This window comes from Mizuhopecten yessoensis, unplaced genomic scaffold (assembly GCF_002113885.1).
Source record: "Mizuhopecten yessoensis strain PY_sf001 unplaced genomic scaffold, ASM211388v2 scaffold3377, whole genome shotgun sequence".
NCBI classification, from domain to species: domain Eukaryota; kingdom Metazoa; phylum Mollusca; class Bivalvia; order Pectinida; family Pectinidae; genus Mizuhopecten; species Mizuhopecten yessoensis.
This window is the reverse complement of record NW_018405014.1, coordinates 142017-159543: the sequence shown is the minus strand read 5'-3', so window position 1 is coordinate 159543 and position 17527 is coordinate 142017. Positions and strand designations below refer to the sequence as shown.

The 17527-nt window shown below is 35.7% G+C and overlaps 1 protein-coding gene across 1 annotated transcript; it reads left to right on the top strand.

The window, feature by feature from the left end:
• The first annotated feature begins 610 nt into the window (after nt 1–610).
• LOC110447438 lies at nt 611–15978 on the top strand. The gene is made up of 9 exons (XM_021493134.1): nt 611–719; nt 2719–2815; nt 3440–3523; nt 4634–4727; nt 6778–6833; nt 7293–7960; nt 9948–10061; nt 12433–12564; nt 13022–15978. The coding sequence occupies exons 1-9, from the start codon at nt 679–681 to the stop codon at nt 15033–15035; spliced, it is 3300 nt and encodes a 1099-aa protein (XP_021348809.1). The 5' UTR covers nt 611–678; the 3' UTR covers nt 15036–15978.
• The last annotated feature ends 1549 nt before the right edge of the window (nt 15979–17527 follow it).

Genomic DNA, 17527 nt, shown 5'->3' with positions numbered 1-17527 from the left:
CCCGTTTCTGTCCGTTCCTGTAAATCGTCGCCCGTTCCTGCCCGATCCATATCAATACAATACTCTTAATTCCTTGCAATTCTTTTATCAAATATATCTTATACCCGATAAAAAAATATATGATACTATAAATGTAGGTACAGTCATAAGTAATATCGTCATAAATGTATATATATAATTTAGTCCGATTCTGCCCCGATCATGTAATTGCAATCCTTTTATCAAATAGATCTCATACCCGATAATGATACTTAAATGTATCTAATATATATATTCATTAATGTATATAATTATTAATAAATTGCTGCCCGTTCCTGCCCGTTTCTGTCCGTTTCTGCCCGTTCCTGCCCGTTTCTGCCCATTTCTGCCCGTTCCTGCCCGTTCCTGTAAATCGTCGAACCCGCCTCCGACACCCTCTCCGATTAGATAACGGGTGCGAGAAATCACCGAAACGGATCGAATCGAAACCTAATTGTGTTCTATTTAAAAAACCTACGAACACATCTTTTTAATAAAATTGATTTTAATGATATGGAAGACTAAGAAGACTTAATTTGTGACTTAAAACAAAGAAAAATGAAAAGAAAATACCAATCTAGGGCGAACGGGATTTTGGGCGGAACCACATACATTACGAACTTCTGACAAAATCGGGAATTTCCAGATAACTATACCCCGATGACGTCAGACAAATTACGAAAGATGGCGGAACTAAACAGGTGAGGGGTTTCGTCAAAGCATAACGTTCAGGTTATATGTCGCGAAAAGACAAACATTAATGTTGCTAAGTTGAAAATCAGTTCGATAAATGACTCTTAATGATTTTACAACACATTTTTGATGTGTAAACATCGTTGTGAAAGACCAATACAACATGTTGGGCACAACGGCGCATACTTCGAATCTACTTTCACTATCCTATACAAAAAATCAAAATTTTGTACTTCACTATCTTTATTAAAAATCGTTATTTATATGGTTATTATAAACAACTTTTGGTTGAACTTTTTTTCGTGTTTTGACATTTTCGTGGCTTTAGATGTCCCGACTTTTCTAAGGCTTCAAAGGTCGTGAAATACTTTCAAAACCAAAAACTGTTCAACCAAAAGTAATTTGTAATAACCAATAGATTTGACGATTTTCAATAACGTAAGTGAACTACAAAAATTTGATTTTTTATATAGGATAGTGAAAGTAGATTTGAAGTGCATAACATACAAAGATGTTGCCATAACATACAAAGATGTTGCCATAACATAAAAAGATGTTGCCATAACATACAAAGAACCATAACATACAAAGATGTTGCCCAAATGGGGGATTATTACCCACAACTCAACACAAACGTCATATTTTAGGCATAGAACTTAAAACCACAGGGGCATGGATCGCTTTACTTGTAATATTAAAAAATAGGGGTCTCCTATATTAATATTTTTTTTAATATTACATCAACACACAGACATTTATTATGAACTCTTCGTCGTATAGACCCTTTACTAGCAAAACATGTGCGAAAGGGACACTCCCAAGGTGTGAAGTCAACAAAGTGAAATTTGATAATTGAACCATTCTCATGGAAATTAATGGAATTAGTATTGATTTCACACAGGAGGTTATAACTAGTTGGATTCTTAAAAGTAGGCATTAGCGTTCATGGTATGTTTCCCTCTTTCAGGGCCATTTTGTTTTGGGGGGGGGGGGGAAGGGATTTTAATCTTAATTGGTCGTATTTTACTACTTTTTACACTTTTCTTAGATAAATGCTGATGTGTTCCATTTTAATTTTATTCAGCTGATCTGATACAAAATGTTGGTAAAAAATCGTGAAAGAGTTATATACATAATATTGTAAAGTAGTGTCACCTTGAGCACACGTTGGAACAAATGATAACCAGATCTCAAAAGCAGAAAAGATATTTTGAAATGGCGTTTTTTTTAATCTCAATTGAAAGCTTTTTAACTTGCACTGTCAGCTTTAAGTATTTGCTAAAATTATCCATTTGTTTTTGCAATAAAGTGTACCACTGAGCTGAAGAGAAATTCCCTCAAGCTCGAAGCTAGAAGGCGACCTTAATCCTATGTACAATTGAACCCTGCCACAAATGTATATATAGTGATTATAAAAAAAATGATTAATATAAAGAAAAGGGCAAGAAAATGAGCAATAATAATGCAATGTCAAGATTATTAAATAATGCTATTTATTTAAAATTTAACTACATCAATTATAACTCTTGTTTTCTCAAAGTGGCGTTGTGCAGGATAGATGGGTTGCGACATGGAAATGTTCGGCAACACCGCGCTACGATGAAAGGGTTAAAAAATAAATACCATAGCGCATCAAAAAAATGCTGTGGAGAACACTCATAACTATCATGCAAATGCTTTATTCAAATGAACAGCGAGAAACAAAAATTCAAGAAATCATCCAATCCCACCTCTCATTCTCTCCCCCTGGCTCTAGCCTGTGGCCACACTTCCTGCTGGGGAGTCTTAGGTCTACATTATGTATTTCTCTCATTTCAAAAAAGGTACTAACTTTCTATTCCTGCATTAATCCCTGAATTATAAACTTTTTGGATGTTTTTGATAAATTAGTTCATTCACCAATGCAATTTCATAATGGACTGTTCCAGAACCGCTGAATTGGAACAGTTCAAATGTGTCTTCAGGGGTGAATGAGTTAATTAACTGAACATAACATTGTTTTTCCAGAAATTTCCCATTGGAGATGGATGACAAAAAAAGTTCAACGAAAGGAAACGAGAAAAAGTATGGTACAACAGCTGATAATGTTGAACCTGGAATACAGGTAAGTACTTCATTGCCCAAATTATTTTAATGTTTGTTGTCTGATGACAAAAAAGTGTTGCCATTCAAATCTAACACCAGAAGTGATAATGTAATATGGACAAACATTTTCTTATGAAGTAAATGATGTCCCAATATGTCCATTTTAGTTCACCAATTCAAGGTCTTTTTACGAAAGTAGCTTTTTATTCACATGTACACAAATGTTGGTCTATACAGAAATCAGTTACTATATGTATTTGTGTATAGCTTACATTGAAAACATGCATCAATGCATGGCAAATTGTTTTTTCTATTAAAAAATCTAAAACCCTGGCTAAATTCTAGAACGATATAAAGACCCCCCTCTTCACGTCTGTATTTTATAATTAGGCTCTTTGCACAGACGTTATGTACACACCACTCTTTAATTTTATATTCATTTACCCGTATATATATATACATATTGAAATAATTGTCTTCTTAATGGTGATTTAGATGCCTTTTTCTATCTTCAATAACCAATACTATTATTCATGTGTTGTAAAACGCTTTAGAGTAATTTTACTGATTATTTAGGACGCTATATGAATGTTACTTATCCTTCTATTTTACCTTTAATAAATGTAATTTTTTCCCAATACAGCAAGAAACCGATCCCTTCACGACAAACGTCACCGACCGACGTAGGAAAACAAAATCAGGATCGAACCCTGAACGAAGTAAAACGGTTAGTACTGCAAAGAAGTTCTGTATGCTTTAATTCATTCTCACATTTTGTTCACAGACTAATTATAGGTACAGGGGTCAAATGTCCTAAAACTTTTTATCTTCTATACTATCAACAACTTCTAACTAAACATGAGGCATATAGTGATGAACTTTGTTTACAGCATGCTGAAGTAAAATATGTCAGGTTTGGGCCATATAAATGACACTGACCTTTCTTCATATTCAAGGCCACTGGGGTCAAAAGCGTAAATGTTTTAAATGACTTTTTTAGGATGACATAAAAAGCCTGAGCTATAATGATATTTAGCTTGGACAGGGGTTTGTCAGTCCCGGGGTTTAAGAAATAGACCCCGAGATGAAATTGTGTAAAATCATCAATATATTAGAACCGTTTTTTTTTGGAAATTGTGATGATCATTATAACAACTCTGAATACAGCTACATGCAAATTTATTTCACCCTATCTTTATGACAACATGATAATTCTCAATTTTGTACTACCTTCATACAAAGTATACTGTGTTTTGAATATCCTGCAGTCTTTCTAAATAGGGAATGGGTCATTTAAAGGACCCCAAAATTTACCTGATATACCCCGGTATAGAGTGGTATGTTGAGGCAAAGCAATATCATTAAAATGAATGACATTGACACCCTTCTCTGCACATTACAGACCCTGAAGTTGTTATTATGCTTAAACAACAACTTCTAAATAACCAAGAGGCCTAGGGCCATTGTAATAAAGTTGTTCGAATAAATGACCTTGACCAAAATTTCAATGTCACAAATGTATGAAAACATTTTTAACACCTCCAGTGTTAGCTAACTTAAATTAATTTGACCTTGATCTACTTTGTAAATCCTCAAAATAATCAGTGAAAATAATTGTATGCAATCATAATATTATGTAAGATATGTTAATCAACTGAGCATTGTAGATGGAACATGGTAGATTATCTTCCTGTATGAAGAGGCTGTGAATTTGTACTCGGTGAAATAATTTTATGCAATCATTTGTTTTTGAAGGTAAAAATCACTTACAAGATTGCTGTAATTGAGGAGAAAGTTATTGCATCCCTTTAAATAAAAAATAAACATTCACTTACAGAGAGACAGGCCTGTGACCAATGATATTCAACAGCCTGAAAGACTCGTTGGAAATACACTCGTGACAGGTGAAAATCAACAGCCTAAGGCAGAAGGTATATATATGGTTGACATTAAATACGTTTCTATGTTATATTTTGGTAAATGCTCTGTTAATCATTCCTTCTCTTACAGCAAGTTTTCCTTCATTATCTTCTGGTTATCCTCTTTGCTTTTAGTATAGACAAGTCGCACTGTCTTGGTTTGTTCTATTTAGTTATGCAAGTACATCATGAGATGGCAGAGTGTTCAAGTGCAAAAAGTAGGTCACTGTGACCTATGGTTTAACCTTTGTCCTTGTCCTTTGAAAAGAATTTGTCTGGGGGGTGTACTTTAGCAACATAAAACAATTCATAAGATGCCTGTATTTCTATTGATATAAAATACTAACTTAAAAATGACATGAAAAGGAAAGGTAGCCTGTTCGCCAACAGCTCTTTTCGTTAAACAGCCATAGGAAAGACATATATATACATGTATATATAGAATGTCAAATATTACAAAGCACATCAGAGTGTGTTTAGAAGCTTGTCAGTAACAGTTGCCGTTACAAGCGTTCTACTTACTTAGGCCCAGAGTACGAGGCAAGCATACATCTGCCTGTTTTTTCAACAACATTAATTGTGGCAATTAAATTATCTACGAGACAAGTAACGTACTCTTGTAATGAGTTGAAGTGACAGATACTATGAATGGATTTCCCAAACATGGTTATCAATGTTTCCAGATTGTTAACGACGACTTAGGAAGTTTTTACATGATGACAAAACAAGATAACTATGAACACATTCCAGATAACCGACTGTTGTTACAATCGCAAATGTAAACATTCTACTCAAAAGGAAGACAACAAACGCATATATTCATATACAAAAATCTACTTTTTTAGCTCACCTGGTCTGAAGGATCATGGTGAGTTTATGCCATACCGCAGTGTCCGTCGTCTGTCTGTCAACTTTTCTTTTAAAACACTACTTGTCATGAACGACAGATTAGTTTTTGACCAAATTTGCTCTGAAGCATCCTTGGGGGAAGGGGAACAAAAAAGTGGTGGGTCTGGCCCTCCTGGGGGCTGAGGGACAGGGCCCAATAGGGGAAATATAGCAAATTCTTTAAAATCCATCTTCTTCTGTAGGAATGAAAGGATTTGTTCCATATTTGGTTGGAAGCATCCTTGGGTGAAAGGGTACCTATTTTTTATGGACCGTAGGTCTGGCCCCAAAGGGGCCTGAGGGGCGGGGCCAAATATGGGAAATAGAGGTAAAACCTTTATAATCCTTCTTTTACCATAGGGATTAAGGGATTTTAATTATCCTAATTTAGTCTGGAGCATCCTTGGGCAAAAGGGACTCAATTTCGTATAAACAGCGAGTGTGGCCCCCCAGGGGCAGAAAGGACGGGCCCAATAGGGGAAACATAGCAAATTCTTCAAAATCCTTCTTCTTCTGTAGGAATGACAGAATTTTGTCCAAATTTGGTATGAATTAGCACCCTTGGGTGAAGGGGAACCAATTTTGTATAAACGGTGTGTCTGACCCCCCTGGAGGCAGAGAGACGAGGCCCAATAGGGGAAATAGAGGTAAAACCTTTAAAATCCTTTTTCTACCATAGGGATTAAGGGATTTTAACCTAATTTAGTCTGGAGCAACCTTGAGTCAAGGGGACTCAATTTTGTATAAGCAGTGGGTGTGGTCTCCCAGGGGGCAGAAGGACAGGGTCCGATAGGAGAAATAGAGGTAAAACCTTGAAAATCCTTCTTCGACCATCGGGATTAAGGGATTTTATCCTTATTTAGTCTGGAGCATCCTTGGGTCCTTGCATAATTGGTGGGTATGACCCCCCCTAGGGGAATATGGGTCATAGGGGTGGGGCTCTGTTTGAAGTTTGTTCTCGCTATATCTCATGTACTGGATGGATCTTTCTGAAATTTCATATGTACTTACAGCACCTACCATGGAGTGCTATATCTTTCCTTCATACCAATCATTTTAAACATATTCAGGTGAGCGATACAGGCCCTCTGGGCCTCTTGTTTAGAAATATGTATTGAAAGTATAGTTTTGTTGTAATGTTGTATTGACGTTCTGTTGTTTTTCTTTAAACCAGAAAGGGCTGTCCCACTGGGTGAACAAGTTCTTCCATTGTCTGATGCAACTGAACAGGTACTCTGATTTTCATTCCTTTAAATGATGACTTGTACAACCTTCGGTTGCTACCATAAATAGAAACTGTTTGCAACTGACTATATATATATATGCAAGGAAGCTTGACTGGCAGGATGGAGTAAAGGCCATCTTTGTCAAATAATTGTACAATCACTAGAACTATAAAGAATGCCTAATTGCCTGGATGAGTACTAGTGTATCTTAGTCTAAGGACTTCAGTTTCCTTTATTCTGTACTAGTTCTGACTTATTTCTTTCGTTGATGGCGTGAAGTATATACCAAATTACAGTTCTACATTAAATCATTTTGAAACTTAGTAGACACTCACAAAGTCATATAAAATTGAATTCATTCATAGGTTATGTTGTGAGAAGTTTGACAATTCTTAATCAAGATAAAGATGTTAGGACCAGCTTTTTTTATGTACCAACTCAAATTATTTCTTTTTTTTTGCAGGAAATTATTCCTAAAGAAATCCGAGACTATATAGAAAAGAGGAAATTCAACAAAGATGTTATTACTTACATACTGCGTAAACTGGAAGAAAAGCTAATAAATATTGGCAACAAACATGTCAATGTGGTTGAAATAACAGGCGGGAATGTCGCTATTTCTATGATGTTCTACAGTGATGCACTGCCTGAGGATCGAAACCACAATAGCTCCAAAAGGTATTTCCTGTGTTGGATACTAGCAAGAGAATCACAACCATTGAAAGCCCATTGCAAACTTCTGACCAACATTGGGTGCAAAGAACCAAACCACGTTTTCCTGTTAGATTCGGACCGCAGCAAGAATTATGAACTGACTGGAGATGTCCTGAATGCTTTGGGGCATCTACTTCAGCTAGAGTTAAATAGCATAGTCAAAGTGGAAGTATTGAATGTGCCACAGCAAACCTACGGTCAACTATTGTGTTTCCCTTACACATACGGATGGGCAATAGAAATCCTACTAGGACGGGTGTCAACCTTGGAGAAATTTAGATTTGATGAGTCGAGGATCATCGAAGACTTACTTAGAAATCTATGCAGCAAATGCCACCACAAACAATTCACACAAATTGAAATGGATTCAGATCCTGATTTGTCGCCAAAAGTCATCAAGTTCCTGGTTTTTACAAGGTAAATCATTTTGTTTAAATTCTTGTGAAAAAATTCTACAATCATCAGACCCCCAGATTTTTGACACATTTTTCAGATGCATGTTTGATATCAAAATTGATCATACTTTGTCAAATATTACAAAATGCCCTTGCAAGAGATCAAAACGAGACTTGAACGTGATTGAAACCTCAGAAGAGTAGTACATCCCTAAGGGATCTTTCTGAAACTTCTCTTGAAAGTTCCCCTGTGGTCCTAATTAGCTATATATATAGTTAACATTATGCATGTTGAAATTTTGGACTGATCTGAAAGCAAAGATGAATGACAGACAGCCATCTTGATTTTTCAGAGATAAAGTTCGTTAGCGCTATTTCACACAATTAAAGCACTCCCTGAGCTATCTCAAATGTCATAGATTTACATTTCTACCTTACACCCTGTTTCACGTGACATGAGGTCACAATTATATTGCTCAACAATGAGGTGAGGTCACGAATATGGAAAATTCCGATACCGCAATGAGGAAAAGGAGGCATGATGAAAATAAAACCTTTTACAATATGTTGACAATACAAGTTAGAAAGATGAGATTATTTTTTTCTGTGCAAATTGTGTTCGCAAATATGGGGTATGCTTAGTCTTGCTTACAGATCGTTATTGTCACAAAAGCTCAGGGGGAAAGTTGATACATGTATTTTGAAAATGGTAGCAAGTTTCTTGTTTTATTCTGGTAGTTGGAATGAGAGAGAAAATAATGCTCTTTCATGCCCAGTGTTGTAGGATAGGGAAACTCCACCAAAGGGATTTTAAAAATTTGGTAAAACCTGAGGCTTTGCTGAGGGTTTTGCCAAATTTGAACATCCCAGGGGTGGAATTAGCAAGTCTTAAAGTCTCAACCTAAAGGATTCCCTTATAAATGCATAACAATTGTAGAACGTCATGTTAACAATGCATCAATTCACCGTCACATCAAATCTGCATTTAGCCTGTAACTAACATTATTAGCTCACCTGGATCGGAGGGCCAAGTGAGCTTATGCGATGGCGCAGCGTTCGGTGTCTGTCAACTTTTCCCTTTAAAACGCTACTAGTCTTTTAATTAACGGCTCGAAGGATTTTGACCAAATTTGGTCTGGAGCATCATTGGCCAAAGGGTTCTCAGTTTTGTATAAACAGAGGGTATGGTCCCCCTGGGGGCAGAGGGGCGGGGGCAAATTATGAAATAGGCGGAAAATAGGTAAATCTTTAAAAATAATACTCAAAGGAGCCTGAAGTTTGTATAAACGGTGGGTGTGGCCCCTCTCAGGGCAATAGGGGAAATAGAGGGGTTTTTTTTCTCCTGCTATACAAGTAAAGGGATTTAAACTAAATGCAGTCTGAAGCATGCTTATAGGGACAAAGAATCAATTTGTATAAACTGAGGTGTGTGGGGGGCAAATGGGTGGGGCCCATTAGGGGAAATAGAGGAAAACATAAAAGATCCTTCTCCTTTTGTACCGATGAAGGGATTTTAACCAACCTTGTTCTAAAGAATCTTTTGGCAAAGGGAATTTAATGTTTATATAAGAAAGATGTGCCCCACCCCCAGGGGTAGAGGAGCGGGGCCCAATAGGGGAAATAGAGAAAAATAATTTACCTTCTGTACAAATGAAGGGATTTAAACCAAATGTGGTCTGAAGCATGCTTAGGGGGGAAAACTCCTTTGATAAACCTATATTGTACTCATCAGGTTTTAAATTGAAAAATGAAATACCAGGTGAGCTATTAAGGCCCCTGGGCCTCTTGTATTATGTTCAGAATACACAATGGATGAACAGGGTAAGTGAAAAGGAATCATTCACCACTTTAAGGTGAAATTGAGAATATCAACCCTCAGCTAATAAGAAAATTAACAACAGAAAAGATAAAACTTACATAGAACCAAAGATCTAACAGTAATGCAGGGCACTAGTACTTATTCCTATAATACAATCTATTGTCTCAACAAAAATATTTATTTTTTACAGTTTGACAGATCCGCTTCCTCCACCTTGGGAATTAAGATATGGAGCAAATGGTGATAGGTACTTCTTTAATAGAGAAAATAGTCAGAAAAGTGATGACGATCCTAGAGACCACAGGTGAATATATTTGTAATATTGTCTGAGGTAAAACAAATCTTGTTAAATCATGCTAAAGAGATACATTATCTTGTTTAAATATTCAAAGTTTATCATCCATGAAATTCTTATATATTACATTTGCTGCACACCTGGATTATATGCTATGACGAAATTGAAGGCTCTGTATGTACACGCCACCATGTGAATGATACATACCGTAAAAACCCATGTAATTTGCGCACTTTTTTTTCAGAAATTTAATACCCAAAGTGGGGGGTGCGTAAAATACACAGGTATAGAAAAATTCAAGTTTTTTTCAGGAAAAGATCGACGATTCTGAGAGATCGCCATCTTGGATTATGTCCCTTGGTACACGGAACTCTAAGACAAATGACGATCAACAAATTTATTTATGTCAAACATTAATAAAAGATACATAATGTGTTGTTATGTGAGTTTATGTGAAAAGTATTAATAAATAGGTAACCGTTAACAAAAAAAGTTTAGCCAAATTCCTATGCCAGAGAATCGCCGATCAACTTACGACATTACGTTTCGACATCTCGGTGCGTTTCCCCATACTATTACGAAAATGTAGTTGTTCAATTTAAGCTCCGTTCTATGTAAGTTCTGTAAGTTTTTTCAAATCGCCTATGCGTATACGTATAGCATGGTTTTTTTCCGGCTCACTTTCATGTTGATCTCGCGTCTAACATTACGTAAACACGTGATTGATAATAACCTCGTGAATTATTTCAATATTTATTAAATGAAGCATCGTAAAAATAGTCTGCGTTAACTATTTTTTTCCTTGGAGTAGATTTGAAGAGGATGTATTGATTGTCCACGCTTCTAGTATAAACATATTTTTTATAATCCCTTATCAGTCAAATCAGTCTGTAGTTATGACAATGCAGTAGGGCTTCGTAATTCACGCCACGTGTTGGCGAGTGAAAAAAACAACAACACGGTCCGTCGATCGCGACTGCAAATCATTTCAATTAGTAGAGCTATTGTTAACGGGTAATCACAGAGATAGTGTTAGCTCATTACTGCATTGTAATTTGTAAAAAAATATCGCCAAACCACGGACTTAGATAATCTAATTCCGTGGCCAAACTGAACTGTGACATGACCTGGTTTGAAGTGACGTAACCCAAGCCGCCATGATGAGCCCTTCTCACTTATCGTAATTATGATCAATAAAAGGTCTCTAATTATGTCTTTCACCAGGAGATATGCACCAGCGGTTACTAAACATCAAATTACTTATTAATTGATATGTTTTTGTAAGCAAGTAAATGTTTTATGTAAAATATTGCTAAAATGAATTGATGTATGCCGATATGTGCACATGTGTGTGTCATGTGTGATCAGATAATTCAAAGAAAACAAGCAACAAAATACACATTTTACGTAATTTCTTCAATGAAAAAAAAATCATAGAAATATATTTAAAAAAAATATAATCTGAGATCGATTTTTAGGAGCATGAACATCGTTTTTTTCCCAGATTTTTTGGGTGCGCAAAATATTCGAGTAGAACCTTTTTTCCCGATTTTCAGCTTCAAAAAGTACCTGCGCAAATTACACAGGTGCGCAAATTACATGGGTTTTTATGGTATATAAAACTAGTTTGATATTCAAGTACACATAAAAGGATTTGTGTAGCAGCATAATAGTAGAATTTACTGGCTTTGAAGTCTAGTGTTGCTCTGTTGTCTTCAAAGGAACAGGTATAAGCCTTGTAATTGGTCAGTTTCCTTTACCTGAAACCAATCAAATTTTATCAGGACAATTCAGCAGGAGGGTGTGTGTGTGTGAGGGGGGGGGGGGGTAGCAGACAACTATTTGTAAGTGAACGTGAACGTAACTCCTGGCATTTTAAGGATGGACTAGAGGTGCAAGATATGTGTTATAATTTGTACTTGTTTGTCATAGGAAATAAAACCATTTTCTTAAAATATAGTCAAATGACTAACAGATATTTTATTTCAATGTGCTAGACAAATACATTAAATGATTATTTTGTCAAAATATATATTTCTGACTATACAACATTATTGGAAGACATTTGTATTCACACATATTTGTTCTTGAGAATATTCTTAAAAATATGACTGTATACCTTTTATATATATTTTCTGCATAAATTTTCCCCTATGCTGATAAAATCTGTTTCCGTCCAGTGTTAAATTCGCCCTTCACATCTGTTTGCCATGTTTATTATGTTGTTCACTAATGTTGGCTTTTATGATAAATTTGCCCTCTTTACCGAGGGTGTCAAAGGCGAAAGTTAAACTGCATCGAAAATTTCCTAGAACACAGTATTTTTGTTCTTGCAATATATGTGTGATTTATAAATACTGATAATCTTCTGTTCTACCAGTTCCTACAAGTGCAGTTTGAAGAATCCCTTACCAGAAAACTGGGAGATGAGATATGACAAGAATGGAAAACCCTACTACATTAATCATGACACCCGTACCACAACATGGAATGATCCACGAAATTATATCCAGTAAGTTTCATATATCTTCTCAAACTGGACCCAGTTGTTCAAAACTAATGATGTTGTTAAACCATGGTTGGTGAGTCGATAAAATTTATCAACGACTTTAACTGTTGGTCTAATGCCTTGGCATCACACTGAATTTATAATCCGACAAACTGGGTTTGATCCAGGTGTCCTATACTCATCCCCCCATAAAATATTCATCCCCCATAAATTTTATGAATATTTTATGGGGGATGAAAATTTTATATGACACCGGCTGTCGGCTCATATCTTTTAAGGTGATTTATCGTCATTGCCTCCCTATCTGTCATTTGAACAAGACAGTTGAAAAAACGACGCATCTTCAACCTTTTGTTAGTTTCTAAAGTAATAATTGCACACATCTATTTTAAAGTTATCAATCTAATTGAGATTAATATTTAAATGTTTTTTGTTAGTAATGTTAAACATGTATTTTCAGGTCTCCAGCTCAAGGAGGTCAAGCTTCAGATATCTGGGAAGCAGATGCCACTGGTCCTACGTATAGCCCACCACCCTCTAATGATCATGATTACTGCGGTCCACCACAATCCGCAGATGATCAACTGGATGCTCCCAAGCAGGAAATCAGTAATTTGAAAAATCAGCTTGATAAGGTTGATAACAGGGTTTTATATTTGGGTCGTTTTAGCACTGATCAACAGATGATTAATTTTTATACTGGATTCAAGGATTATGAAACATTGAAAAGGATATTTATTGGACTGCAGCCAACAACTACTATGATCAGGTGGAGTGAAATGCAAAGACATTTTTCAAATACTGAAATCATTAAGTTGAATACTTATCGATTTGAAGCATTGCCACTAATCGATCAGTTTTTCTTGTTCATGTGTAGAGTTCGTCAAGGTTTCCCAGAGCAGGACCTTGCAGTGAGATTTAGTATATCTCAGTCTTCTGTGAGTAGAATATTGATAACATGGTCTAACTACTTGTACATGATGCTTGGTAGTTTACCAATTTGGCCACCTCGCCATGTAATAGACAGTCATATGCCAGCCGCCTTTAAAGAAACTTATCCAAAAACAAAAGTTATTTTAGTCTGTACAGAAATTAAAGTACAAACACCTAGTTCAAAAGTTTTGAATTCAGAAACCTATTCTAATTACAAAAGTCACACAACATTTAAAAGCTTGATTGGAATTACACCATGTGGACTTGTATCATTTGTGAGTTTTTTGTACACTGGCTGTGTATCTGACAGGGCTTTAACTGCTCTTTCTGGTATATTGGAACTAATAGAGCCAAATGATGTAGTTATGGCTGATAAAGGGTTTCTTATTGAGGACTTACTTGAAAAAAGACAGGCTTCTTTTGTAATCCCACCTTTTTTGGGTGAAAAGGGCAGGTTTACTAAAGCTGAGGTTGAAAAAACACATGCAATAGCTAGACTTTTTATTCATGTCAAACGGGAAATTAGACGTATAAAAGAATATCACATTTTTGATGGAGTTATCCCTCTAACTATTAACCAGATATGGACATTGTACACTGGCTGTGTATCTGACAAGGCTTTAACTGCTCTTTCTGGTACAGTATTAGAATTAATAGAGCCAAATGATGAAGTTATGGCTGATAAAGGGTTTCTTATTCAGGACTTACTTGAAAAAAGACAGGCTTCTTTTGTAATCCCACCTCTTTTGGTCGAAAAGGGGAAGTTTACTAAAGCTGAGGTTGAAAAAATGCATGAAATAGCTAGACTTTGTATTCATGTCGAACGGGCAATTAGACGTAAAAAAGAATATCACATTTTTGATGGAGTTATCCCTCTATCTATTAACCAGATATGGACATTGTACACTGGCTGTGTATCTGACAAGGCTTTAACTGCTCTTTCTGGTATATTGGAATTAATAGAGCCAAATGATGAAGTTATGGCTGATGAAGGGTTTCTTATTCAGGACTTACTTGAAAAAAGACAGGCTTCTTTTGTAATCCCACCTTTTTTGGTCGAAAAGGGCAAGTTTACTAAAGCTGAGGTTGAAAAAATGCATGAAATAGCTAGACTTTGTATTCATGTCGAACGGGCAATTAGATGTAAAAAAGAATATCACATTTTTGATGGAGTTATCCCCCTATCTATTAACCAGATATGGACATTGTACACTGGCTGTGTATCTGACAAGACTTTAACTGCTCTTTCTGGTACAGTATTAGAATTAATAGAGCCAAATGATGAAGTTATGGCTGATAAAGGGTTTCTTATTCAGGACTTGCTTGAAAAAAGACAGGCTTCTTTTGTAATCCCACCTTTTTTGGTCGAAAAGGGCAAGTTTACTAAAGCTGAGGTTGAAAAAATGCATGAAATAGCTAGACTTTGTATTATGTCGAACAGGCAATTAGACGTAAAAAAGAATATCACATTTTTGATGGAGTTATCCCCCTATCTATTAACCAGAAATGGACAGTTTGTTCTATACTTCAACAAATTTTAGAGGGCTGTTGTTCTAGCTTGTGTTAAAAAGACGTTATGTACCAAACGATTCTTTGGATTTCAAGTTGAAATGATCACTTGTGTGCGTTTCTCTTTCCATTCCCTTTGATTCTGTAGTAAATGACATTTTCTTTCATTTTTTTGTGAAACATTAACGTACATGAACTTTGAAGTTTGTCAGTCACTTTAAGGTGAAAAAAATAATATGTAGGTTCACTTTCACTGTTGATAAGTCCGGTTTTTTTTGCTTTTTTTTTTATATATACATGTGTTAACTTAACTCTGTATGAAATATGGATACAATCTTACATAAAATTTACTGGGGAAAACTTCAAAATAACACACATTTGAATAGAAAGTATAAAACTCCTATAGTCTGGAGGGAATTTTAAAGGTCAGTTCGGAAAATGAAAACCTTTTTTTTTCTTAACTGTTTAGAGTTAAGTACACATGTATGAGCCATTATGAGAAGAAGGTACTGTATTACACTAATGAACGAAGATATACATTGCCTTCTTTTCAAAAGTTTTATTTAGTAAGAAAGGTAAATTTATTGTTTATTGTTTTAGATAAAGTACAAATACAAATTAATCAATTCATTATATTCAATACATTATGGTTTTAAACGTTATTTTTCTTTTGACCCTATAAATATTACTTGGTTTTCTCATGCAACAAGTATTAAAAGTAAAAGTAAGTTAAAACTTCACTCAAGTTCAAGTTCTTTATTAGGCCTTGATCAGTTTTGCTCATCAGCTAATCTATCCAATTACCGGTACATGATATGTCAATTAGCGTACAATCAGTGCAAAGAGAATGTTGTATAAGAAGCACAGGTACATATAATCATAAGATCATGTAGTAATGTATTTTATATCATCACAACTGTACAAATAATTACTTAAGTATGGTTTCTTGATCTCAAATTGTTGCTTCAAAAATAAACTTACATAAATTATTTAGTTCCTTGTTGTTCTGTTCACTTAACAACTGAATTAAAGACAGATGGCCTACGCCAGTAGTACATTTCAATGAATTCCACTCATTATATTTGATATTGAGAACATATTGATAGAAAATGGAATTCGTCCTCAATCACACTTATTAGTCCACCATCATCTGATGGTGGGCTATTCAAATCACCCTGTGTCCGTGGTCCGTCGTCCAATCGTAAACAATTCTTGTTATCGGTATTTCTCAAGAAGTACCAGAGGGATCTTTCTAAAATTTTATATGCAGGTTCCCCTTGGTCCTTAGCTGTGCAGGGCAACTTTTGAGACTGATCGGATAAACAACATGGCCGACAGGCAGCCATCTTGTATTTTGATAGTGAAAGTTTGTTATCGCTATTTCTCAAGAAGTACCAGAGGGATCTTTCTCAAATTTTATATGTAGGTTCCCCTTGGTCCTTAGCTGTGCAGGGCAACTTTTGAGACTGATCGGATAAACAACATGGCCGACAGGCAGCCATCTTGGATTTTGATAGTGAAAGTTTGTTATCGCTATTTCTCAAGAACTACTAGAGGGATCTTTCTCAAATTTTATATGTAGGTTCCCCTTGGTCCTTAGCTGTGCAGGGCATTTTTTTGAGACTGATCGGATAAACAACATGGCCGACAGGCAGCCATCTTTGGTTTTGATATTGTAGGTTTGTTACCGCTATTTCTCCGGAAGAACTAGAGGGATCTTTCTTAAATTTTATATGTAGGTTCCCCTTGGTCCTAGCTGTGCAGGGCAATTTTAGAGACTGATCGGATAAACAACATGGCCGACAGGCAGCCATCTTGGATTTTGATAGTGAAAGTTTGTTATCGCTATTTCTCGGGAAGTACGGGAGGGATCTTTCTCAAATTTTAAATGTAGGTTCCCCTTGATCCCTCGTTGTGTATGTTATATTTTGAGACTGATCATAAAAACAAAATGGATTAAAAGAAGAACTAAACAGATCTTTCTCATATTGCAATGATCGATTCTATTTCTTTCACATTAAGTACTGTACTAGTAAATATGTGAAATGACAAACTCACTTTGAAGGTTGGCTTTCATACCCATCAGTATTAAGTTTAGATCAAAAGTTACCTCAAGGTGCATTTACTGTTAACGTGACTCGATCAAACAGATTAGAGGAAAGAAGAGAAAAGATCGAACTGACAAAGAACTAATGAAGATGGTACAAAGGTGGTTGCCAAGATCCCTCTGGGATCTCTTGTTAAACAATGAGTACATAACATTTGAGATCTTTTAATGTTATTATAACGTCCAGTCTCTATAGACAAGCCATGTGAGGACATTCATAATTTTGATAATAATATTCTTCATTTTTAGCTCACCTGGTCCGAAGGACCATGGTGAGCTCATGCCATACCGCAGCGTCCGTCATCCGTCCGTCCGTCAACTTTTCGTTTAAAATGCTACTAGTCCTGAACGGCAAGGTAGATTTTGACTAAATTTGGTTTGGAGCATCCTTAGGCCAAGGGGACTCAATTTTGTATA

Excerpts from the sequence above, each read along its gene's own strand:
- LOC110447438 (XM_021493134.1), top strand. The coding sequence starts at position 679 with ATGACGTCAGACAAATTACGAAAGATGGCGGAACTAAACAG. Across the intron at positions 6,834-7,292 it reads TGTCTGATGCAACTGAACAG|GAAATTATTCCTAAAGAAAT; the intron begins GTACTCTGATTT and ends TTTTTTTTGCAG. Across the intron at positions 7,961-9,947 it reads AAGTTCCTGGTTTTTACAAG|TTTGACAGATCCGCTTCCTC; the intron begins GTAAATCATTTT and ends TATTTTTTACAG.